At 40.4% G+C, this 26,740-nt stretch overlaps 1 protein-coding gene across 3 annotated transcripts in view; it reads left to right on the top strand.

The window, feature by feature from the left end:
• Positions 1 to 26,740, top strand: part of LOC140912580 (mucin-5B-like) — a 65,434-nt gene that overhangs the window by 22,286 nt on the left and 16,408 nt on the right. For all 3 annotated transcript variants that reach the window (XM_073347195.1, XM_073347196.1, XM_073347197.1), the window contains 18 exons: positions 1,979 to 2,073; positions 7,538 to 7,664; positions 11,267 to 11,516; positions 12,748 to 12,800; positions 14,694 to 14,794; positions 15,233 to 15,384; positions 17,225 to 17,363; positions 19,209 to 19,319; positions 20,041 to 20,220; positions 20,790 to 21,026; positions 21,767 to 21,923; positions 22,107 to 22,235; positions 22,721 to 22,805; positions 23,027 to 23,064; positions 24,112 to 24,282; positions 25,211 to 25,276; positions 25,509 to 25,610; positions 26,459 to 26,718. In XM_073347195.1, coding sequence (XP_073203296.1) covers positions 1,979 to 2,073; positions 7,538 to 7,664; positions 11,267 to 11,516; positions 12,748 to 12,800; positions 14,694 to 14,794; positions 15,233 to 15,384; positions 17,225 to 17,363; positions 19,209 to 19,319; positions 20,041 to 20,220; positions 20,790 to 21,026; positions 21,767 to 21,923; positions 22,107 to 22,235; positions 22,721 to 22,805; positions 23,027 to 23,064; positions 24,112 to 24,282; positions 25,211 to 25,276; positions 25,509 to 25,610; positions 26,459 to 26,718 — 2,453 coding nt within the window. The remainder of the gene's footprint in view (positions 1 to 1,978; positions 2,074 to 7,537; positions 7,665 to 11,266; positions 11,517 to 12,747; positions 12,801 to 14,693; positions 14,795 to 15,232; positions 15,385 to 17,224; positions 17,364 to 19,208; positions 19,320 to 20,040; positions 20,221 to 20,789; positions 21,027 to 21,766; positions 21,924 to 22,106; positions 22,236 to 22,720; positions 22,806 to 23,026; positions 23,065 to 24,111; positions 24,283 to 25,210; positions 25,277 to 25,508; positions 25,611 to 26,458; positions 26,719 to 26,740) is intronic.

Raw genomic sequence — 26,740 nt, forward strand, 5'->3', positions numbered from 1 at the left:
CCCATCCAAAAGGCATGTTACCCTGTCAAAGAGGGATGTCAGGTTGTTTTCATGTGATTGTTCTTGACAAATCCATGTTGACTGTTATTTATCACCTTATTATCTTCTTGGTGCTTACAATCAGATTGTTTGAATATTTGCTCCTTTATCTTTCTGGGTATGGAAGTTCAGCTTACTGGTCGATAATACCCTGGGTTCTCCTTATTCCCCTTTTATAGGTAGGCACTATATTTGCCCTTTTCCACTTCTATGGGATGTCTCCTGTCCTCTATGAGTTCTCAGAGATGATCACTAATAGCTCAGAGATCTGTTCAGCCAGTTCCTTAAGTATTCTAGGATGTATTTTGTTAGGCCCTGCTGACTTGAAGATATCTAACTTGTCTAAGTAATTTTTAACTTGTTCTTTCCCAATTTTAGCCTCAGATTCTACCCCATTTACACTGACATTTACTATGTTAGTTATCCAAACAGTGTTAGCCTTTTTGGTAAAAAATGAAACAAAAGAGACATTTGACACTTTGACCATTGCTGCATTTTCTGCTATTGTCTTTCCCTCCTCATTAAGTAACGGGCCTACCCTTTTATTGGTCTTCCTCTTGCTTCTAATGTACTTGCACAATGTTTTCTTGTTACCCTTTATGTCCATAGCTAGTTTAATCTCATTTTGTGTCTTGGCCTTTCTAATTTTATCCCTACATGCTTGTGTGTGGTTTTTTTTTTATATTCATTCTTCATAATTTGACCTAGTTTCTACTTTTTATATCAAACTTTTTTGAGTTTCAGGTCATTGAAGATCTCCTGGTTAAGCCAGGGTGGTCTCCAACCAAACTTTCTATCTTTCCTACTCATTGGGATAGTTTGCTTTTGTGCTCTTAATAATGATTCCTTAAAAAACTGCGAATTCTCCTGAATTCTTTTTTCCCTTAGACTTGCTCCCCATCAAATCTTACCTGCCAGTTCTGTAAGATAGTTAAAGTTTGCCTTCTTGAAGTCCCTTGTTTTTATTCTGCTATTTTTCCTCCTATGATTCCTTAGACTCATGATCTCTATCATTTTATGATCACTTTCACCCAATCTGCCTTTCACCTTCAAATTCTCAACCTGTGCCTCCCCATTTGTCAGAATCAAGTCTAGAACAGACTCTCCTCTAGTTGCTTTCTTCACCTTCTGTAATAAAAATTGTCTCCAATCATTCCAAGAACTTGCTGGATAATCTGTGCCCTGCTGTATTATTTTCCCAACAGATGTGTGGGTATTTGAAATCCCCCGTCACCATCAAGTCCTATGCTTTCAATTATTTTTTTAGTTGTTTCAAAAAATCCTCATCCACCTCTTCTTCCTGGTTAGGTGGTCTACAGTAGGCCCCTGCCATAACGTCACCCTTGGTTTTTATTCCTTATTTCCTTACCTGGAGACTTTCAACAGGGCTGCCTCTCATTTCTATCTCAACCTCAGTGCAAGTGTATACATCTTTGATATACAGGGCAACACATTCTCCCTTTTTCCCGCCTGTCCTTTCTGAACAAGCTATACCTATGTGCACCCAAAACTCCCAGTTTGGCTTCAGTGCAAGATCTGCCCTGGTAAGTGCCACCATGTGTTATGAAATCTACAGTTTGCTGATGATCACATGGCTAATTCTATCATGTCTTTGGAAGCGATTGGAAAAAATTGATTGAAATAAGAAAAATGCATTCTAACATCTGTTCTGCAAACCTAAATCAGAGGACTGATATTAGTAGCAAATGGAAATGTTCAGACAGGGGTATAGCTAACTGTCCACTATATCTGTCAATCTAATCACACTCATCACCATGGTTTCTGATTGTCTACTATTTCCTTCCACTCTTACCTGACTGTCTTAAAATATCTTCAAGATGAAAAACATTTTAGAGATTTGTAAAGCCCATTGAGAAAGAGGGAGATTATAAATTTGCATATGTGACTTTGGGCAGTTTATCCCTATTTTCTCTTTCAGAAAAATTTGGGCAGCACTGGTGTGAACTTCTGTCTAATACAAGTGGTGTATTTGCTGCCTGTCATTCTGTTGTAGATCCCTCTTTATACGTCAAGGTAAGGAATTGTTTTAGTCTAGTCCAAAACTTGACCTGCCATAAATGTATTCTTATCAGGTGGGGATTACTTGTTGTATTCTACTTGCTATTTAAAAATAAATGCACTGATGCCAATGAGGAAGTAATAAAACAAGAGTTTAAGAATGTTCTGCAAGGGTTTGTGGAACCAGCTGGGATAGCACAAATTAATTAACAAACCCTCTTCCCAGAGTTGCAGTGCTGACATCATCGAAGGTGCTATTGCATGAACAAGGAAGTAAATTGAAATAGCATGTTTTTGCCATGCTATGTGAGAAACATAGGGGGAATTACAGTAGAAACATACCAATGTTATTTGTCAGCCTTGCTGCTCTGGATAAAATTTATAGAGAAAGATGCTTTATTGTCAAGTTTTAAAGATGCAGTGCTAAATTATGGAAAATAAAAATTATAGTTAAAACTCATTAAAAGGTGGCTCTTTAAATGGTGCCATTGAAGCCCTGATACAGGAAAGCATTTTTGCTTTTTAAGAGTTAGCTTGCCTTTCCTTTTTCCCTTGTCAGCTAGGCAGTTTGCACAGACACCATTCCTTAAAGAGACACAGCCTTCTATCATTATGTCTGAATTACAGTTCTCCTGCTTTTCAGCTACCAATTTCTGCACCCACAAGGCATCAGATACATTAGAGCTTACTAAGAAATCACATGACAAATCCAAAGTTCTATGGGGCTATTCATAAGGCTGCTTTTCTGTGTAAAGCCAGGAATCCAGCCTTTTCCTTGAACCTGAGACACAGACTGTTCACTTCCAATATTAGCTAATGAAACCTCCTTTAAGCTATCCACTCTAGCTTTTTCCAAAGCAAATTCAGTGGATTCATTTTTACTTAAAAGACTTTGGCCGTTAGGCACCAACACACTTTCCTCAGAGGAGAGACTGTTTACTATCAACAGTGGCCCATTAACAATCAAAGGAAGCAATTCCTTTTCATCCTGTCTAGGCACAGCTATTGACTTCTCACAGACTTCAAAGATTTCACCCAGAAATTCCTTTCCTTCTGCAATATCATGCACGGCAACAGATTCTTTCTGAGCTTTAGTTATGTCCAGAACCGACTTTGGCACAACAGACAAATCACCAAACACCTGCTGAGTTTCATTTGCATCCAGAATCACCTCTGGCACATTAGGAGGATTTTTACACAACATCCTTTCAGGCAAGCTGCTAAACTTCATAGTCAAAGGGTTAGAAGTGTTTTTTCCCCTGTGGCTCTCTTTGCTGACAACAGGTACAAGCTTAGGAACCATTTCTTCCTTGTCACAAGTTTCCACATTGTCAGTGGGCAGCATAGTCAAATCACCTTTATGCTTTCCTTGTGTCCTGGCTATGATATCAACCTGATAAGATGAGGTTGTCATATCTTTACCCAGCAGCACACTAGCAACAGGCAAAATAGAAGCATCAGAATTGCTTGGTCTCTGGGAGCTATTTCTGACATTAACTGAAAGCAACCTGGTTACAATGTCATTATTTCTAGCAGACACAAATTTAGGACCACTTTCTTCCTGGGCTTTAGTTGTATCCAGAATCAACTCTGAGTCATTTGATAAATTTTCAACCATCACAGGCTGACAGGCTTCTTTTGCCTGCCTTCTTCTGTCTCCTTCTGTCTGGAGAAACATTCCCCTTTAACAGACAAACAGCTTGGGATATCATTTCCCTTGTCCCAGCACTTATGGCTGTTCACAGACAAATGCTTGGATAGTGGGACAGCTTCCTTAACAGGCAAGTTGCCACTTCCAACAGACAAACTTCTGCTTTCCACAGACAGTGGCTCATACTGAGCTACTTTAAGTAACTCACTTTTACATTGGCTAGACTCACTTTTAGAAGCTTTACTAGCCAACAATCCATTACTCACCAAGAATGTACCCTTTTCTTCCTCGGTTAGGGCTTTAACCTGACCATCAACTTTAATCTGCTCTAGAGAAACATTTTCCTGAGCAAAGAGCTTTCTCTGTGCTTTATTTAATTCCAGATTCATTTCTGAGATACTAGACAGGCATTCAGAAACTTCATTTGCAGACAAACTGCTTTTTTGCACAGATAAACAGCTATCTTTCTCAGACAAACATTCGGAGAAACGCTCCATAGGCAAGTCCTTGCTCTTAATAGACACAGGTTTAGGATTATTTCTTTCCTGTGACTAGTTTATGTCAACCTGACTGAACAAAGCTTTAATATCATCCTCAATCAAAAGATCCTTAGGCAATAACTTCCTTACACCAGCTATAGCTTCCTGTTTAACACCATTCCACTCAAGGTGGATTTTGGCTAAAGGCACACTTACAGTAAACTCATAGAGGTTTACAATATTCACACTCTTATCTGGTAAGTAATCTTCCTTTTTGACAAGATCTGCTTTAACAGAGTGGTATTAGAAGCTGTAATTTGCCCTAAACAGCTTTTACCAGTGATTTTTACATTCTCTGCACAAGTTATAGGGCTATCTTTATCCGAGCTCACACTAAAAGCATTTACATAAAAGGTGGCAGTGTTGGGGTATAGTTGTTTACACACAGACAACTGCTTAGAGTCATAGAACATTGTTATAAACTGGATAGATTCTATCCCTATCTTTGTTGTTGAGAGGAGCTGGCTTTTCAGGATGATACAGTTTCTGCTGTTCTTCCATTGCTTTTTTGATTTGGATCTTAAGTCTGACAACCCTCTCCTCAGCGGCCAGCCGTTCCATGTGCCTTGCATGGGCTTCTTTCTTGCTTGCTTTCTTTCTTGCTTTCTTTCAGCAGCTTCTCTTTTCATATCAGCTATTTTTTGTGCATGTTCAAACTGCTGCTGGTTTCTCACTAAAAGCATTTTCGCTGGGTCTACTTACTTATCACTGGCAATTAACAGATCTTTCAGTTCCTGCTCTGGGGCTTTTTCTTAAAAGACAACTCCCTCTGTGAGCACAACTCTTTCAGGCTTTTTCTGTCAGGATCTTGATCATGGGTCACTCATTGTAACTGATTTGTAACCTTTAAACTCTCCAATATCAAAATTAATTTTTGACAAGCATGTGGTTCTGATCCAAAAACCCAATTAACCTGTGGTAATGTGTATCCTAGCACAACTATGCCACTGTGACCTGGGTCCCAGTGGGGACCAGCTGGGATCACTCAATTAGGGTGAGCTACAAAGAATGGGGCAGACAAAACTCAAAGCTGGTGGATAATTCAATATTTAGATTTATCAAGCCAGCATTAAACAGCTTCTGTTATACCTTACTGGTTACTCAGAAGTTCAAACAACACAGTTCCCTTAAAGTAATCCAGCCTCAGGCCTCCATCCATGTACCCACGTCAAATATGATGACGATTTCTGAAAATCTAATTTCATCATATAAAAGAAAAGGTTCTACCAATCCCAAAGGATTGGACACATTACCTCCCAGGTTATTGAATATTCCAGATGTAACCCAAATACACACTTATGCCAATTCTTATTAGCTAAACTAAAATTTATTAAAAAAGAAAAGAGAGAGAGAGAGAGAGAGTATGAGTAAAAGATCAATATACATACAGACATGGGTTCAATTCATTGAGGTTCAGATTCAAAGCAGAGATGGTGAGCTTTGAATTTTGTAGTTGCAAAGAGTTCTTTCAGAAATAGTCCATAGGTTATAGTCCAATGTCGTTGCAGGGTGTTTGAGCAATGAGAACTGGGATCTCAGTCCTTGTGGCCTAAGCTTCCCCTGTACAAAGCTCAAGCAGATCTGAGATGACAGAATCAGGACCCAATGGTCTTTTATACGGTTTTCTAGCCTCCACTTGACCATGCAGTCCTGGGTAAACAATAGGTTTTTGATGTAACCTTCTGTTTCCTAAACACCACTATCATCACAAACTTTGAAGAGACATATAGACAATGACATTATTTCACCCAAGATTTATCTAAATGTTAATATTCCCTTTTGATCTCTGAATTAATAGTTATAGTGACAGACAGGAACAGTCTGTTTACCTGGCTAGCATTTAAGATACACACAATCAGTATTGCTTCTAACTTCTAACAATATAGGTTTGCATTTCAAAGTTCTAGCTTATTTACCATGAATGGTCCTAATTACCATTCACATACCTTTCTAACATGACTTTAAAGGTTGGCGTTGGGTCATTCAGCCTGCAAGCTGTTTAACCCTTTCTGGCCATGAGTTACATTTTATATAAGATTCATTGCAATTATATAACAGTGGTAGAAATAATGATTTGCGTGATTATATTTTAATTAGACAACATCACAGACCCATTTTCACCAAAAAGATTCCAAAGAAAAGGAGGCTGATGAGCTCCGATGCATAGCCCCATTGTAGTCAATGGAGCTGCTCATATGTCTAAAGTGAAGCATAGGCCTAAGTGTTTTGCTGGACTGGGGCTTTCATAACCAGCAAGGTATTTAAACTAACTAGTTTGATATCTTGCCACAAATGGTGCTAGCTCATTTTCATTGTGAAATGATAAGACTTTTAGGTCTTAAGGTCTGAATAAAAGAAACTGAATAGATGGAGGTAAGACACTAGCTTTCTGTGCACTTTGTTTATACCTAGAAGGTAATTTAACATGTTACTTAAGGAATCTTCTAAGAAAGATGTTATAATACAGATCAGTGCTTCTGAAACATCTTGGCTTCACACTTAGCTTCATTTAAAATTCAGATGTTAAAAAAAAGAATATATTCAACATCAGCAGCTTTTATATCTTACTCTTTGTGGTGAAGAGACATTAGTTACTCCCTATTAAAATGGCAACAAACTGTCCTTAGAAAGCCCTGATTTTGCATCTCTGTAATTATGATACGGAAAAGCTGACTTGGCCTGAAAATGGCCATGTTTATTCTGAAGGTAAAGAAGTTTCTGAAAAATTTGAAAAAAAAAATCCAGTGTTTTTTTGATACAAGTCACTTAGAAATCACCTGGGATTTTAACTTTGTCTTGTCCAATGTGCCTTTGGGTCCATTTAAAAAATGGCTTGTAAGTTACCTTTCAAATGTTCCAAATTATTAAAGCTCATTGAAAACTCATGTGCCAGCTATGTTTAAAATATGTTGCAATTAACCAAAACCAGGAATGAATTTTGTTGTGGATAATTTTGCTGCTCCTGTTGATTTCAGTGAGATTTATTGGCCCAGTCCTCCCACTGATGTCAGGGAGGACTGAGGATCAGGGTTTCAGTCTCAGCTAACCAAATGTGTATCATTAGGAGGAGGCAATAACCCATGTACCTTAAAAGTTGCAAACACTGTCCCATAATAAAGTTGAATTTATTTGCTTTGTAATCCAAAAAAAGAACATTATTTGGCTTTCCAATATTGAGGGTTAAGTCTCCCTGGCAACGAGCTTATGATCCTATAAATATTTAAAATGGCTCTTTGTTTCTGCTGCTCGGGCTCTCATCATAATATCCGTTTCCTTGTGTATTGCCTAGAACTGTGTTTATGACACTTGTAATGCTGAGAAGAGTGAAGCAGCCCTGTGTAGCGTGCTCTCTACATACTCCAGGGATTGTGCTGCAAGAGGAGTACACCTGAAGGGCTGGAGGCATGGGGTCTGTGGTATGTGTAACATATTAACATGTGTATGTGCATAGAGAACACATTTTGGAGCTTTGACGCTGTTGAAACAATTATGTTCTGTGCTCACATGCCAAGGTGATAGGTATCTTAGAACTAGGATAGAAGTATGCTCTCGGCCAGATCCTCAGCTTGTTGTAAATTGATGTTCCCCAATTGAAGTCAAGATAGCTACACTGATTGAAACCAGCCGAGGGACTGACCTTGTGTGTTCTTTCTATGGGAATAATGGATGAATTTAGCATTCATGAAAATGAGGGATTAATATCCTTAGCTAAATCAAGGCATAGCATGGTCAGGAATTAGGCAAACTCTGAATACAAAGGACTCTCAATATATTTTAGTCTTGGCTGCCATAGGATCCATTTCTGTTCAGTTTCTGACCGACAACATCTACCATTACAGTCCATACCTCTATACAAACTTGCACCATTTTAATTAAACTGATTTTTTATGTTACATTAAAGTATTAGTTTCTTGCATAAAGTGTATTTGCACATATCATCTGAGGATCATAACATACTTCATAAGAATTAATGAATTCAGCCCACAAACTCTCCTGTAATTTAAGTACTAATATCCGCATTGTAAAGATGGGTAGTCTATGGCATGAAGTGATAAATGACTCTCAGAAGGCCACATAGCAAGTCAGTAGAATAGACAGGAATAATATAGGAGTCTAGCTTTCAGCGTTCTGATCTTACTACTAGATATCTGTGTCTCCTATAGACCGTTTCAATAGTCTTTGGGGTATATATGGGTAAATGCATTTATGCTTATAAATGGGTATATATAACATCACAGACTTCTTTTTGCTAAATGGGGTTACTTCTTTGGGGCTTGATCAATTCACTGTTGAAGTTAATGGTACACCTTCCACTGACCTCGCTTGGTACTGTATGAGGATAAACACCTGGGGACTAAGTTTTCTCCATTACCTTCATTTTTATTTCTGCATTGTCATGCTTCCATTGATGATCAGTGGATTCACCTGATTAACTCTTGCTATCATAAGTGCGGTTTGTTTGCAATAATTCCCAAGTGATTGGCATGAGAATAGCTTCTCATTGACAGCAGTTTTGGAAGATCTCACTTTTCCTATGAATGATTTCATGACTGGAAACCATTCTGAATATAAAGCCATAAGATAATGGTATATATGCAATTTAGATTCCCCTTGCATCTGCTAGTTTGTCTATCTATTGGTTAATTACATGCCTTTGAGGCTACTTGAATTTTCCAGATGAGGTAAACAATGTAATTAGAGTAGTGAGTAGTAGAAAGAATGTAAAATTACAGTACGAGCAATTTAACAAATTTTTGGTACAGTAATTCAAAAGGAACACAGTGTATTCTACAGCTGATTGGAGTAGAAACATACAGCTGTATGTATTATATACAGTGTCTGTCTATTGAAAGCTTTCGTGACAGGTGAAGAATTGTGGAACAAGATGCACTCCAGTGTGTGCCAAAAGTTAGGAACTACATTATGAAAAGCAGGAGAGGGCTGTAGCATTGGTTTAAGAAACAAAACTTCCATTCACTCATGATGAAGTTGGTAATATCAGCTTCAAACAATACCCAAATTACCCTCTAATGCTGGGAAAAAAATACTGATTGTTCAACCTTCACAATACTTCTTTGCCTTCAGACTTGTGTAAAGAAGAATAAGTACCCTTTTGGGAACATACTAGTGCTAAGAATAAAATCTGTTGTGCAGCATTATTCATAAGAGAATGAGTAAATAGGCCAGAGTGTGCTCCATTTCACTGGTGTTTCACACTGCTTTGATTTCCAAGGCTCTTTCAGATACTGCAGAGACATTAAAAAAGGACATGCCTGCAGCCAGATGCAAGGCAGTTCAAACCTCAAAGGTTACACATCTTTAACAGTGAATAGTGTAATCAAACATCTTCTCAGAAAATCCCACAGTAGAGCTCTCATCCTTGAACTAGTTACCTATGCAGCAAAGGCAGAATGATGGAGCAGCGTTTGTCCCTCTGATGGCTCCAAAATTTGGCTCAGCCCTCCATCAAATTTAGACCTGGACTGCCAAACACCACCAAGTCTCATTCCCTTTTAGAGGCCTTTGGATTGGCCAATAGCCATGGAGGACACTGCGCTGCCCTGCCCCTCCTCATGGTTATATCCGCCATTCTGGCTCTTCCCTGTAATCTGGCACCAGCTAAAATGGCATGAGCCACTTACCCCTCAGAGTAAGCCAAGGTTATTTTACCATGTACTTGGTGCAGAGATTTGAAGATGCCGCTCCTCAGTAGCCTATGCAGTTTGATCAGCCTTGCTCAAAAGGATAACTGAGGGCTGTTAGACTTGATACTTCGCCTTTCAGTCCAAAGGCTTTGCTTTTCTTTTTCCCAAAGGATGCTCCATGAGTGATTCCATCTTTCTGTTCTTCTCCAGAGAGCTTCTAGAATCTACATGTCGTTTCCTTGGCAACAGCATGTCATCAGCAGAGAGTTCTCTGGCAGCTGCCCAGCACTTACAATAATAGTGTTGTTGTTCGTTCTTTTTTCAAATTACTCCTAATTGGAGAGTCTCATATCTTCAGTGATCTTACTGTACTAAGTTTATGTATCATTGTGGGCCAGGGACTGTATGTAATTTCATGGGAGAGGGTGACCACAGCTCCTCCAGGAGCAAAGAACAGTGTGTGTGTGTGTGTGTGTGTGTGTGTGTAAATTAGGCAAATTCTCTCAGGTTATAACACCTCCAGAGGGGTGCCACCACCTGAAGAGGCTTGCATATACTGGTTCAAACTGGATTCTTTAGTACCAACAGACAAAGAAAGGACTTTTGGATAAAATAGTGTCAGTTAAAACTGACTCAGGCCCTGCTTTCTGATCCAGCAAACAGACAGGTCCTTCTATCCAAGGGAGCCCCCAGTTTTTCCTGGGAAGAACTGGAAGGACTTGACCTATTCATGAGGGTTCTTGTTCTGAGCAAAAGGAGTTACAAACTTGTAGCCACAGAGAAGCCCCTGTGTGGGGTTTGAAGGACTGACTCCTGCCAGAGCCCTTGTTGGGGTTGGACAGGGGAGGGTGATCTCTGCTAAGCTTCATTAGCATGTGTGTAGGTTCTTTTATTATTTTTGATATGTTTTCTTTCATGCTTTTGCTTTAAGAATAAATATTCTTGCTCAGAAAGAGCAGTGTGGTAACTTAATGGTGGGCAATTATGCTGTTTCTAACATCTAGAAAGAAAGCAAAGCAGGTCTGCTTTGGCAGTCCGACCTGCTGGGGAACAACACAGGGAACTGTGCAGCCTGGAAAAACCTCAGTCAGCGTAAGTGCTGGGGGTGCTGCTGTTTGTTTTTAAACATAAGGACATGTTAGAAGTATGTAGTTTTTGGGCCCTGATATGTGATAGCATTGTATATATTTCAGTGTTTTGGCTAATTAATTCTAAATACCTTAGGCAAGGAGGGATACAACACTTTCCTTTGGAGAAGAGCCTTCAGTATATGTAGTTATCAGTATATGTAATTATCACCTACATCAAGAGGTGAAATTTAACACTGCAGGTCACAAACCCATTTCAGTCCTTGTTTTATTTGTCTTGCAAAGATGTCTCTAAGGATTGTCCTGAAACGATGGTATTCAGCTATGATGTGAAGTTCTGTAACCACTCCTGCCGCTCCCTGGGCGAGCCTGATCTGCTGTGTAATGTCCAGAGTACTCCTGTAGAGGGCTGTGGTTGTCCCAAGGGGACCTACCTAAATGCTGATGAATGCGTGTCTCCAGATGACTGTCCATGTTACTATAAAGACAAGACGATTCAAGCTGGGAAATCGTTCCAAGAGGACAAACTCATGTGGTAAGTTGTTTCAGATGAACCGAAGAATGTATGGTAGATGGATTGCCATGTTAAACATACACTGCAGTCTATGCAAGTAATAATCTCTGAACGAATTTATATCATACCAAGGAATGATGAGATTTTCTATTTAACAATACTGGCTCCACCATGGTCCAATGGACAAACCCCGAAGTGGTTAATCCAAGTGCTCTAAGAGTTAACAAAAGGCTTCTATAACATGGGAGGTGAGAGGCACACATAGTTGGTAGGAGCACGAGGAGAGATTAGCTGCAATGGGCAGGGGTGGAATGCATGGAAAGGGAAAAGAAATGGAGAGTTGATCAGAACTCAGGAGGAGGGAGGTCAGAGGGGCTAGCAGAGTAGAAGGGACATTAGCAGGGAGATAGGAGGGCAGTGGAGAAGTGGGGAAGGAATAATGAGCTGCAGAAAAAGAAAAAAGAATGGTAGGGGTGGAAGCAAATGTGGGACACAATGGTAGATTTATGAATGGCCTGGCCTCAGGAGTCCTCCTCATGCAGTATTAGGACTGACTGAAATTTCACTTTTTTGTAATTTTGTGAAAAATGGCTTTTTTGCCAGTATTACAACTTGTTGCGGAAAATTTTTATTTTCACTGAAAATTTCTTCTTTTTGAAATGAAAAATGAGAGAGGAAATCAGAACATTTTTTACATTTTTCAAAAACAGAATACGTTGGAGCCAAAAATGGTCTTTGAGAATCAAAATTTTCCAGAATTGAATAATCAAGAAATTGACAGAAACTAAAACAATAAAAGGATTTAATTTTCCATGAAAAATAACTGGCATTTTCAACCAGCTCAGAATATTACACCGAATAACAGAGAATCAGTAATTATAATAATGTGCATTTATACAGAACCTTTCACTGGAGGATCTTAAAGTATTTTATAAACACTAATTAATTTAGCATCGCAAGACCCCTCTTAAGTAGGTAAGTACCATGGCGAAACAGATGCAGAAAGCTGAAGTGAACTGCCTAAAGATAAAAAAAAAAGTCTGTTGCAAGTGAGAGAACTCTAAAAGTTGTATGCCCTTCTCTGTCTCTCTCTCTGAGGTGATAATTCCATCTTGGCATATGGGTGATTACATGAACCACTCACTGTGGTGTGGCTGATATTCTCCTGTGTGGTGGAGCTTTTAGATAATGTTTTCTTTCTCGTTTACATGTGAGAAGAGCTGATGTTTCTCATTTTATGAAATATTTTTAGCAAATGTATTCGAGGAAGATTAGACTGCATTGGAGAAGCTATAATGAAAAAAGGTGAGATTTTGCTAAATTCTACCATTGAGCTGTAATTTAGAATTTAAAGTAGTTTTCAATGTATTTGTCAGATTTTTTTAACAGATAGCTGTGTTGTATGCATGTCTTGCTTCTCCCTGAAATGTGTTAATTATAGTGGTGAGTATTAGCCTATTGATAACTTTCTTTATAAAAATGTCATCAAACTTGCTGAACTCTTCAAAAATAGATATATCTCTCAAAGTTCATGAGATGAGAAAAGGGTAATTTTCACTTCTAGATGCTTCAGGTCATTTTAATAACTAGTCCTTCAAAGATGGAAAGATGGTTCATTCGGACTCTGTCCTTTTGAACACATCATCTCAAATGTACACACATCTAGAATTTGTGAGGTGTCTGTCACCTCTGTGTTTCTTCTTTTCCAGAAAGGGCATTCTTTCCAATATCACAAATAATTCCAATCTCTGACAGGGTAGAAATAGAGATATGTGTACGGATGTGTACAAATGAATATGTATGAATGAGTTCTCTCACAAGCAATTCTATATCATGCCATTGATCTGATATAGATAGAAAATATCAAGGCCTTTTAATACTGCTTGGTTACTGATCTCTCAGAAGACCTCTCAGGGAGGAACTTGGTCTTTTGCATCCTAAAGGTGTGGAAGCAGGTTTTTTTTTTTTTAGCGATGACTGTCAATGTGAAGTGCTGGCTCTGCTTTCAAAGGTTGGTCCATCTAGTCATCCAATAATTTCTGCTTCTTCCCTGGATCCTTAATAGCCTGACAAAAAATCAGTTATACAAGGAACAAGTGGTATCAGTAGCTTCATGCTGGCTCTGCTCCTGACAGGTTGGTTCTCTGGTTCAAGCCAGCACCTGACTCAAAGGATTCCTATGTCCAGGGTTGGGTACTCAATCCTTCAGTGGAGAGAAGTTAAAGCCAGTGGAAACTGACAAGTGTGAAAGGATGGGGGATCCATGCTTCCCTGTCCCCCAAGTCTATTCAAACCATAAAGTGGAAGCAAGGTTCATTGGATCAAGAGGAAGGGGGGAGCAGCTGCTGTCTGCAGCGTGCTCCTGTCTAAGCCTGGCATCTCCCCTTCTATACCAAAGTGGGAGGGCACAGATATGGGGATAACCAATGGCAAGAGGGTGGAGGATTCTAACTGTGAGGTCTCTCAACACTACAAATGTGGGATTGGGCATTACAGCAAGGCTGCTCCACAGGATTTCCAGGCTGTATCTGACACACATCCCAGTATAAGAAACCCTTTTCCCATGAGGGGAAAGGGACAGGAATTTCCCGTATGCCATCCGATTTGAATTTTTGTTTTTAACAAATAACTAAACAGAAAACTTAACAATTTTTTTGTTTTCCAAAACCATTTTCACTTCAAATTTTCAGTAAAATGATCAGTTTTTAAAAACCAAAAAACTGAAAAATGTTACCAAAACCCAAACATTTTACTGAACAACGTTTTTTTCTGGTTTTTCCTCAAAATGAAAAAAAATTCAACCAAAATGAAAATTTTCTGTGAACATTTTTGTTTATATTGGAAAATTATTTTGAGAAAAAATATTAAATTTTAATAAGTACAGTTGAGACCTCCAGAGACTGACCTTCATAAGGAAAATCAGTGGAGTATTAGTCTTACATTTTATAGAAAAGAAAAATATTTACTCTTTGTAAAGTTCCTCAATGGGGAAAACATCTGAAAAGACAAAAAATGTCTGTCAGTTTCACTTGTTGAATTCAGCCAACAGCTCAAAATTGTATAAAAGAAACTCCCCCAGTCCTAGCTGACATGCTCAGTCAGTATTTTGGGAAATGTCTACGTTGGCACAAATTGTTTGATGGCATCCATTCCAGTTTCACCAACTGACCCTTCTGTAATGGCTTTTCCCTCTTGCAGATTGTCCTGCTCCTATGTTTTACTTTGACTGCAGCTCTGCCGGCCCAGGAGCAACTGGATCTGAGTGTCAGAAAAGTTGTAAGACACAGGACATGCAGTGTGTAAGGGGCTAAATTCATATCAATAAGAACATGCATGGCTTATTTATTATTTTGCATGCATGATCATGCATAACAAATGCTAATATTGCACTGCTCACAAACCACCTTTTCCACTGATAACAGTAGAGAAGCGATAGCTACCCACGTTGTCACCATGCCTGTCATTGTCATGTTAATGAATATGCAGCAGTCTAATTTGATGATTTTTAAAATCTTATTTCCCACTGGTATAGAATAAATTAATGCACAGAAAGCCATAGATCTGTAAACCAGTTGGGTTCCAAATGAATATCATGGACCTGATTCTTAGAAAGCTACCAGCTTGACTTCTGATTTGGCAGCTGCAATGTAGCAACCAGAGCTAAATTGTCTCCACTTTTTCTTTCTCCTTCCTGGATGATTAATACATCACCTTGCATTGTATTTGTATATTCACAGTATGTCACAGAATGTGTCTCTGGCTGCATGTGTCCCAATGGGCTTATATCTGATGGTAAAGGGGTCTGCATTGCTGAGGACCAGTGCCCTTGTGTCCATGGAGGAAATTTCTATAACCCTGGGGAAAATATCACAGTCCGCTGTAACACATGGTATGATATTCCACAACATCTTATAACTTGTTTCTTCATAAGGTAATAACTTGTAAAATGCAGGCCAGTAAAAAAATGAGAGTTAATGCCCAGAAACAGGATGTATTTTGAGATCTGTGCAGGATCTTCCCATCCATTGTGGAAGCTTCATTTCAGTACCCCACTTTTCCACCAGGTATAAAAGGGGAAAGGTGTTACTCTTTCCTGTCTGCACCACATTGCACCAATTCATATGCATATATGGCAACAACAGGTATCATCCCCACCTTAAATTACCTTTGACCTCTTCTGTGAACTGGTCATGCACATAACTGCCTGAAGCCTGAAACATGAAAATCCCTGCCTGGTTCAAAGCAAGACTGTGGCCTCTCATGACACAGCTGTACAGGGGTGAGGCTGGTGGTGGTTTCCGTCCTTACCAACCTTTCTCCAGCTGCTGCTATAGTTTATGCAGAGCCTGCAGTTTGTGGCTGAGCATGTTGGACTGATATCTTTGAAGGATCACCTCAACAAGGAGGAGACGTCCAGAAACATCTTGTAGATCTGTCAGGAAGAGTAAATAAATGTTTGGCTATCTAGGTGACAATGGCATATCCATCTCCTCACAAGCATTTCAGTGGGACACAAAGACTAAGGGAGAGCCAAAAGCCATAAGACTGTTTGGCCTGTGGGTAGTAGATCACCATTTTGTATGCGCATTAAGTATTAATCTGTGCTGCCAAACCACCATTATTAATTATTTATGTTACAGATGCACCTAGATGCCCCATCAAGATCAATGTCCTATTGTGCTAGGTGCTCTGTACACACGTAGGAAAAAACTACAGTCCCTGCCTTTAAGAGGTCACAGGCTAAGTACTCTGCCCTTGGTCACACTGATCTGAATCTGGTGTAATTCCAGTGAAGTCACCGGAATTACATGGGATACACACCTGTGTAACTAAGAGCTGATTTTTTCCCATGATGCTTCATTAATGTTGAAATGGCTTTCTCCAAAGTGACCTACCCCAAAATCCTCACTATCAGGTTCCAGGTCTTTATGTGGGTGACACTGGGAAAATTCATTCGTTGTTTTAATGCAATTTAAACAACCAAAAGAACAAAATGTAAAAGTCAAATACGTGTCTTAATGACACAATCCACAGTCTTGAACCCAGGCCTACAAGAGCCGCTATATTCCAACCTTCCACCTAGCAGCAGCTTAGTTAGGATCAATGAAGTGCAGTTTCAGTATGAGGCTCCACCCCTGATGTCCAGTTGGTGCACTCCCAGGGCTGATTGGCTCTACTGAAGCCAGCAGCAGGATCAGGAAGCTGTCTGAACAACTGGGCTCACCCTGCTACACTGTATGCATCCTACTCTCTGAGCCTGCTTTTCTAGTATCCTGACCTGGCTTGATTCCTCCGATCTGACTTATGGTTCCTGACCTCCAGTTTATCTCTTGCCTCTGATCTCCCTGGCATCCTGACCCAGGTTCCCAACTTTGTTTCTGGTCTCCAGTTTGTTGTTTGCTTCTGACCTCCTGCTATCCTGATCCTGCTGACTTTTGAGTCCTGTCTTGTGACTGTGGATTCTGGCTCTAACTACTATTCTGGCTGCCTGAAGCCCAGCTTTGACATTCAATATTAAACATTCGTGTTCTTTTTGTGATTGTTAAGACAATATTAAAGCAAGGCCTCAAAGTACCATACAGTCCAACACTGCTAGTATGAGAGGCCACTGTGTTCTGTGATCCACTAAAAGGGATTAATTTAAATGTTCAGTAATTCCATAACTATCCAGAGTTATGTAAAACCATCTTTGATGTAAAGATTGTAATATTTTGCCTTCCATCTCCTAGCACATGTAACAACAGACAGTGGAACTGCACAGAGAACCCTTGCCAGGGAACGTGCACTGTGTACGGAAATGGACATTACTTGAGCTTCGATGGAGAAAAGTTTGATTTCATAGGAGATTGCGATTATATTCTTGCTCAGGTAACAAAGCATCGTTACCTGTCTGAGAGCTGTTGCTCTTCACTGGCTCAAGTTGCAGTGCTGTTTGAGTAACTAGATGGCTATCACATGCAAGTATAATAGGCACCGATAAGAGCCTGCCCCTCCACCGCTGCATGGGTATAGAAGATCCCAAACTATATCAGACCTGGTGATGTTCCACCACACAAGGGCAGGGCAATCAGGATATCAACACCCACACAAGGGGCACTGGTTTCCTTGGCGTCTCCCTCTAAGTTAACACACAGATGCAAGGGGTAGAGCAAGACTGATGAATCCTGTGCCATGTAGATGCACTAGTCATTACCCTGGTAGAATTGAGACACTAAGACTGTAATCTCTACTTCATCTCTGGTTTGAAGTAGGAGCTACAGAGCAGGAGGCATTCTCTCCAGAGAGAGCTGAAGCACAGGGAGCTGGGCACAGGGCACAGGATTTTGAGCTGAGTGACTAATGCATTGGTATCTCGAAGAGAAGGTTCTGCCTGACAGCTGAGTAGCATGGCTCACTGTCCCTGGTCTCCTTGCTAAGACTGCCAAGCTAACTGAAAAAGTAAATCTGAGAGGAGATAATAATGAAATTGGGGGTACTCTCTGTCCTGTGATATTGGGGGGAAAGGTGTGGAGGCTGACTCAGGGCCACGTTCAGAGTTGCGTGTAGGTAGCACAGTTGGTGTCACCAGCCCACGCCATCATATTACTTTTCCTGATAAATACCTTCCTTCCTTCCACCAATTTACCCTAATTTAGACTTCCATAACACAGCTAGACTTCAGGGCACAGTTCAGAGGTGATGTGAAGGGGCTGCAGTGTATCCTTGGAGAAGTGGTGGAGATTCTAAGGGCCAGATTTTGATATGAATGGGCCATATCTCGACTAGAAAAATACTAGGTGAAATCTTAGGGTTAACCACAACCATCAAGCATGTGTTTAAAGGTGTAAAACCCTGTCTGTGTTGGTGATAGCTAACCTTTTAAAACATGACCTGTTTTCCTAGTCTCAGCATGGCCTTACTCCTTGTGTTGGACCATTGGCTTCTAGGTGATCATTCAGCAATAAAGAGATCTGGTCTTAAAGTAGTGTAATCTGTATGTTTAACCAGTTTAGATTTCTTTACACTTCCTTTTGCATTTGGCCCTCCCAACCCACATCCAAATAATGCCGGCCTGATTCCAGTGTGTTCTGTTTGTTGGGTGTGTGCTATTAGATGGCGAACATAATTGAGGGCCAGGTTTATCCTTGGTGTAACACTACTGACTTCACTAACAGCACGGCTTTGTGGAGTAGGCTAATTCTGAGTCCTCATGAAAAACCAAATGCTTCTACAGCCCAGGCAGTCCTAAAGTGACAACGCCTTTTTGTGAATGAAACATCTGAAGGTTAAACCTGCATGTTAGTGACCTTAGATGCAGTGAAACTCTTTTTGCAGGGAGGTAGAAATCAAGGCCTCTATTATTTCAGTGTTTTGAAATGTAGAGGTTGCAGTTCTGCTCATAGTGAAGAGCCTGTGCAGAGCGAAAAACGCATTACAGAATGGTTTTCCTGTATATTTTTGGACATGTCAGGTGGGGTCTTATAAAAGTGTTCAGCATTCACCTACCTCTTCTCCCTATTAAAATTCCCCTTGACTTCAGCATAAGAAGAGATAGGCTAATGCTGGGCGCTTCTGAAAATCCCACCTGTAACTTTTTCTGAACAAAAAAAAAAGACAATAAATGTGGAGTCAATTATTAGAAATATAGATCATTTACTACTCCCTCGTGGACATTTCTAAGACATGTGCTAGTCAGATAACAAGATCAGATATGGTTTTCTTTATTTGTACAAGGACTTTTGCCCCAATAACCCCAATGATGGCACCTTCCGAATTGTAACTCAGAACAATGCGTGTGGGAAATCACTGTCCATCTGTTCCTTGAAGATCACATTGATTTTGGAGGTGAGTCCAGCCTTAACTTTGGATTATGTGGGAGTAGCTGATAGAATGGGATATCTGACTTAATTTTGTGAGTCATGAATTTACTATACCCTAACACTGTGATGCAGCTAATAAATGTCCCTAATGAAGCCCTATGGCCAAAAAGGAAGAAGTGGTAGGTGAGGGTAGGAAGGGATGGGCATACAGAGTAGATCAGTGGGTGCTGGGGGGACTGGGCATTTAAGATGGGGATGGGAGGGAAGCAGGGAAGACAGCAACGGATGAATGTGTGAAGGGAGTGTGGACATTTAAGGGATGGGAAGAGGAAGAGACAGGCAGGCATTATAAGAGAATTCCAGCACGTCTGAGTGTGTGCTATAGGGAGCTGATGAGGCAGAACTCAAGATGGCAGCTGAATTTCCAGCAGAAGTGGATTTCTGTGACCAAGAAAAGGCTTTTTGAGGAAGCTACCCTGAAAGATTCTGTGGCCATGGAGTCATGGGACCAAATTCTGCCCTGTTGACTTCAGTGATGGTGCATGGGTGTAAATTGTCCCAGTGGGACCTTGGCCAAGATGCAGAAGTTCAAGGGTAGAAGAAATAGGATGGGGTGTGATGCAATGATCTGAATGAGACTCCTGCACAGAATGGGATAAAAGTTTGTCTGTCTGTAATGCCATGTTTCCTAGTCAGTTGTGACTCCATCCTTGTTTCCTTCAGTGCATTTTAATTCCTTATTCTAGAACATTGAAATCAGACTCCTGGAAGGAAAAATTCAGGAGATAACCACTGAGCCAGATGCTGTAAAGAATTACAAGCTGGATCTCAGGGGGGTTTACATTGTGATTGAAACTTCCTTGGGAATGACCTTCATGTGGGACCAAAAGACCACAGTAATGGTTCTGGTGGCACCCTCTTTCCAGGTGGGTACAACTGCAGCAACTGAGGGACTGATTTTCAAACTGTGCCTCCATTTCTATGGTGGCCAATTATGTGCCAGTGACTAATGGTGCTCTCAACTTTTCTTTCAGTAATGAACTGTCAGAGGTGGGTTGTTGTTTTTTTGTTTTTGTTTTGTTTTTTTTTGGGGGGGGGGTTCTTCTCAAAATTATGCCTGCAAAAATGGAGCCCGTGTTTAAAAATCCTGGCATGAAAATGAATTCACTCTAATGGGTAAGAGGGCACTAATTTATTGCCATAGTTAAATTATTTCATGATCACATCAGTATGAAATATTCAAATTATTGAAGCTAGATGTAAAGCCTGGACAGAGTACAGGGCTATATAGGCTTTTAATGGCTACATCTTGTTACTTATATCTCAGTTCTTTCCAAGAAGTATTCTGCAGGTTGGTGTGTTTTCGGGAATGTTTGGAATTTGCAAATATTTTTACTAGGCTTTTACTAGCAGTTTGTTAGTTCATTTTCCGTGCAAAAGCAGATCTCATTTTGTTTTTAGAAAGCACTTCTTATAATCTGTATAAATTCTTCAGGGCAAAGTCTGTGGCCTTTGTGGTGATTTTGATGGCCGTTCAAAGAATGACTTTACCACCAGAGGGCAGTCAGTGGAGATGAGAGTGCAGGAGTTTGGGAACAGCTGGAAAGTCACCAGTAGCTGCTCAAACATAAACATGACTGACCTGTGTGCTGATCAGCCTTTCAAATCTGTACTGGGGCAAAAGCACTGCAGCATTATCAAGAGCAATGTCTTCGGAGCCTGCCACAGTAAGGTGATCTCTCTCATTTTCTCAATACTCTTGACACTTCAGAGGCATTTTCTATCTTCTCTGTGCAGCAGATTTACATACACAAATCCTATTACTATTGAAGAGAGCTTTATACATACACAAGAGCAGAAGAGCTACACAGACCACCCTTTCACTGTTACACCAGTGAAATCCCATTGTATTCTTCTCAAGGAAATATAGAATGAAACTTGTTTTAAATGACCAAAGACCCAAAAGATAATGCTTGGCTAGAAGAGGGTAATATCTAAGAACTGGCTGGAAACCTTTGGGATAATATAGCATATGGTTGCTAAAGACAAGTGAAATCCTGGCCCAGTTGAATTCAGTGGACCCAGGATTTTATCCTAGCTACTTTGAAGTGATACCTGCCTATTAGAAAGGTCTCACAATAGATAGCTGTTCTAAACAGCTCTAGTCCTATGCTACAGAGCATATGTTCTAAAGGTACCTTCAGTGCAGGTTTCATCATTTTATACATTTGAATCAAAAAATTTATAAGGTCCAGCTCTACCAAAACAATCCAAGCAAATGAAAACAAGGCAGCTTAAAATGCTAGTCAAATAGCCCAATCCCTTTAAATATCAACTTCCCACATAGGCCCATCCAGATTCTGCCAAAGAAACTGACACTGAATGGCAGATTTTTAGAGCCCTTTGTCTCCTCTGAAGACAAACTACTGAGAAGGAATACGTGTTATAACAGAGTTTTTGTTATTTTGTTAGATCAACCCGATGCCATATTATGAGTCTTGTGTGTCTGACTTCTGTGGCTGTGACAGTGTGGGAGACTGTGAGTGCTTCTGTACCTCAGTAGCTGCTTATTCAAGGAGCTGTAATAAAGTCGGTGTCTGTATTGACTGGAGGAGACCTAGCATTTGTCGTAAGTACTCACAGACAGAAATGCACATTAAGAAGTACTCTCCATACAGTGAGTCATACTCAAGATAAGAAGGATAAAATCCTAACTTCTGTGCAGGTGCATGACTAGCGAGCCCTGTTGCTTTAAAGAATTAGAACATGGACCTTATCCATTATCTGAGATTTGGCATTTTTTCTCTTCCAGCTGTGTTCTGTGATTACTACAATCCACCTGACAAACATGAATGGTTCTACAGGCCTTGTGGAGCCCCCTGTCTAAAGACCTGCAGGAATCCACAGGGAAAATGTGGTAACCTGCTGTATAGTTTAGAAGGTAATTCTTGTTTGCCTTTGATGGGTCAAAATATGTTTAAGTGCTTTCCTGTAGGGGCCTAAACTAGTCCAATTTTGTTTTGAATGTCTTAAGCAATGGGGTCGCTTTGTCTTTCCTTGGAAGACTAATCAAACTTCCCCAGAGCACCGCTGGCCAAATTCTTCCCTGCTTTACTCCCCATGTGACTGTATTGACATCAAGGGGCGTAAGTCAGGGCAAACTTGACCTGATGCCTTCAAAGTCTTGCAGAGTTAGAGGGTCACTAATGCTGGGTTTATAAGAGTATTATTGGTCATCTATAGTTAACGAATAGTTGCTGGTTATAGGGAGAGAAAAAAGAGGGGACAGGTGATCTGTTCATGAAGAATTCCAGCTCTGTCTGTGAAGATAAATACATATCTTTTACAGCTATTCCAGTGTGTGTGTTTGCATTTGGGTCTTTACTACTCAGACAAAAGTCTCCATGCTCTTTGTTTACTTTCCAGGCTGTTACCCAGAATGCAGCACTGAGAAGCCGTATTACGATGAGGAACAAAGGGAGTGTGTCTCCCTGCTTGACTGCGTGTCGTGGTAGGTCAGTGGGATACTAAGAGGTTTGGATAGAGTTCACCTATTAGCCAGGCATTACGTGGGCTCTGCTAGTAGGAAATCTCTGCAGTTCAGCTCTCATCAGCTTCTTAACAGAAGGTGGTTCTCTTTTTAATTGGATACAGTTGTGAATTTATTTTGCTACTCTGTAAGGATTTAAGGCAACAAAGCATTAATCACATTTGTTTGTTGTTTGTCCACAGCAACCCTAAAGAAAAACTGTGCACAGAGGACTCCAAGGGTAACCTTCCCATCAGCTTGATGATTAATAATTGTTTTCTGTTAGCACAAAGAAGCCCCAACAGATATGGGGCCCGCTGTGATGGGTATTGTACATAACACATTATGCAAGGCCGCCTCTGTTCTAAACAGCCTGCTATCTAGATAGACAAGACAGACAAAGAGTGGGTGGGGAAACAGCGGTTAAGTGACTTGCTCATGGACACACAGCAGGTCAGCGGTAGAGCTAGAAGTAGAAACCAGTTCTCTGTAATGCCACTATGATGCTCTATTCATTGGACTACACAGCTTCCCCTTTATTACCTTCAGCACACATTCCCTGGAGATCTGAGAGGCTTTTCGTGTATTTAAAGTTTTTGATAGTGGTTACCTGCCCCATTAGCTGGTGAATGTTGGTGTCCAGTAGCTTCCTGGAAAGCCACTGTGCCATAGAGGGTCTCGCCAATGCATAGGGACATCCCATCTACATCCACTTTCTTATGGGAATGCCTGTTATGCACAGGGCTGGCTTAAAATAGCAGTTCTATGCTACTAATGACCCTATAAAAAGAAAAGGAGTACTTGTGGCACCTTAGAGACTAACAAATTTATTTGAGCATAAGCTTTAGTGAGCTACAGCTCACTTCATCGGATGCATGCAGTGAGCTGTAGCTCACGAAAGCTTATGCTCAAATAAATTTGTTAGTCTCTAAGGTGCCACAAGTACTTCTTTTCTTTTTGCGAATACAGGCTAACATGGCTGCTACTCTGAAACCTAATGACTCTATGCTATTCAGTATTTCCCTTTACACAAGGGAACTAGTCAAGCCAGCTTTCTGGCCACCAGTGGTGCAAAAATGGGATCCATTTGTTTAAAATGAAATTTAGATTCTAAAGCACATATTTGCACCAAAAGACAGAGTGAACGCTGCAGCCATGAGCACCTTTTACTTTACAGTTGATGGTCTGGGGTGGATTATGGCAAATCTGGGTTATTTTGTCTTTGTTTATATTGGTTTGTGGTGTGATGTTATCTGCTGCCATGGCATTTACCCTCTCACTGCCTCAGACTGCCTCTGCTGCTACCAGGAAAAGACCTACACCTTAAATGAAAGTATATACAGTCAAACAGATGGGGTCAGCTGCTGGAAGGCTGTCTGTGGCCCTAATGGGAATATCATTAGAACATTTATTCCTTGTGGAACATCTCCTACAATGGTGCCTGCTATAGAGGAGCCAGGTACTAGAGTTTGTTTATATAAGTTTTGGTGTATTTTAGTTGATATCAAAGTTTGCAATTGTGCCAAGATTCCTAGTCCTTGAAAAATTCTATGTGTATAATACAGTGTACATGTAAGAGCTGCGTATAATTCAAAACTGTACAAGTCCCAGAGAGATGGAGCCACATTCTTTAGTCTGGTTGAGCTGAAGGACCAGACAGATGGGGGCAAAGATGGTTTTATGCCATTTTTGCAGATTCCCAGTACATCAGGGCTGCTCTAATTTGCATCCAGCTGCCAACAGTACCAATATCATATAGCTCTAATGCCAACTTTTTATTCTAAACCTTTTTTCCTGGCCCCAGCTCATTCCTCACAGCACTGTCCTTGCTACACTTGCCTTGCAGCCAGAAGTCAGCCAATCCGCATGGATCATCATTTGCAAAGAAAAGCACCTCCAGCCAGCTGATTGTTTCTGGAAGACCCCATATTTAAGACAAACCAAAAAATACTCCCATTGCAAAGAAAACATGGCAGGGAGGGAGTGAAAGATCAATGTAGTTGCACCCAGGGCTTTTTAAGGACCTGAAACTGAAACCAGGAATCAACGAAAAACAAATAAATGGAAAGAAGGAGAAATTACATAGCATTAATATAGTAAAGAAAGCAAAATCAAAGAGTAAAATGACCCAATGTACTGCTTCTTGCACAAAGAGCAGAGATATAAGTTTGGACAAGGGAAAAGAGAGTATAGCTGCTCTAGTCAACTGGGTGGGAGAACAAATGACAAGGGATAGAGCAAAGTGCTCAGTAGCCCTGTCACTGCAGAGATAGCAGTAAGAGGACATGTAATGGAATAACAGCTTAAAAGAAGAGAGCAGTCAAAGGCAAAATGAAGTGGGCTGGTTAAACACTACCTGAATAACCTGCATGTCTCCAAATCAACAGGGCCCAAGCCCAAGGAAAGGGCAGATGAAGAATCAGAAATCACTTCCCCAAAGTCACGGAGGTCAGGTGAGGTCCTGGAGGATTGGAAAGGGCAAAGAGGGTTTCTTTAAGAGAGATAAAAGGGGGATTTGAGGAATGGAAGACCAGTGAATTTGACTTTTCTTCTTTCTATTGTCTTCTGTTTTTTCCATGTGTTGCAGTTACATAGGCTACTATAGATGATGGGGGGGAGATTAAATTTAGCATCTTCTGGTTCATGATACAGGATTAGAATGTCACCTGTTTTTAATTATTGTAGGAGTAGAGAACATTATAGAAGCACCTTCTTCCACATCAGCACTAGCCATAACAAGGGCATCCCCATGCTACTGCAATGTAAATGGACACCTGATATTTCAGGGTGAGTAGCAGTCTAACTGAATATTTCTTTCATCTATGTCATTTTTGTATAGGGGTAGAAATGTTTGGCTGTTCAGTAAAATACTTGCTTTTGAGCAAATACAGATTCCTGCCGCTGGAGCCATCAGTTCTCTAATTATAAAACAGTCATTGTTCTTCAGTCAGTCAGATCTCTGAACTGGCTAAAATATCCTTAAACTGGTCATACTCACAATACCATAGCCAGATACTCTTCTTATATTTTTCCTTTGTAATGCACCTGGATCTGATCCATTCGTCCAGATCCAGTCTTCAGGGGGCTACATTACAAACCCTGAACCCAAACTCTCTAGAATGTAAGGCTCAAAATCGACATGGGAATATGAACTTTCTCCCAAAGATGGTTGATGAAAGGCCCTGCTATTTCTGTTGCCAGCATCCTGAGCCATCCATCCCCTTGACTTTGTTTTGTGAACACTGCACACAATGGAGCTAACAAACATTACCTTATGGCCTAATGCTTCTCTTTGGTATACATGTACAATTCTGACTAATGTACTTATCTATGGGCAGAAGAGTTGTGTATTGAATGAATGAGAGGTTCTCCCAGTCTCTGCCAGCTATGCTGGATTCAGAGAACTGTAGACTGACTATCACAACTGGTTATGGCCATCAGCTGTACTGTAGATAGTCATTCCAAGCCAGTAAAATTTACTGCTCAGTTTGTAGCCAGTGTGGGAGAAGAGGAATTTTCCTATTCAAAGTGATACTGTGCCACATGGAGACTGATAATTCATGACAACATCACTGGTAAAGTATGTCAAACTCATGGACAATTCAATTCTAGTAATTTACTTTCTGGTCTCACAGGGAGTATCATATCTCAGACAACTGATGGTTTGGGTCGGTGTTTTTACTCCGTATGTAATGCCTCATGCCACAGTGAATTAATCCAGGGAGAATGTGCAACCACTCCAAGACTGAGCACAGCTCCTGAGCAGCCCAGCAACCACTGTCATTCAGCTTTACAGAATGGACGTTGTGAAAACTCTCTTCCAAGTGCAGCAAACACATCTGCTCCCAACGTAACTCCTATGAGAGACTGTTCATATCTCAGTCCTCCTAGAAAGGTGAGTGAACAAAAATATCATA

The sequence above is a fragment of the Lepidochelys kempii genome, chromosome 6 (genome assembly GCF_965140265.1).
Source record: "Lepidochelys kempii isolate rLepKem1 chromosome 6, rLepKem1.hap2, whole genome shotgun sequence".
NCBI classification, from domain to species: Eukaryota; Metazoa; Chordata; order Testudines; family Cheloniidae; genus Lepidochelys; species Lepidochelys kempii.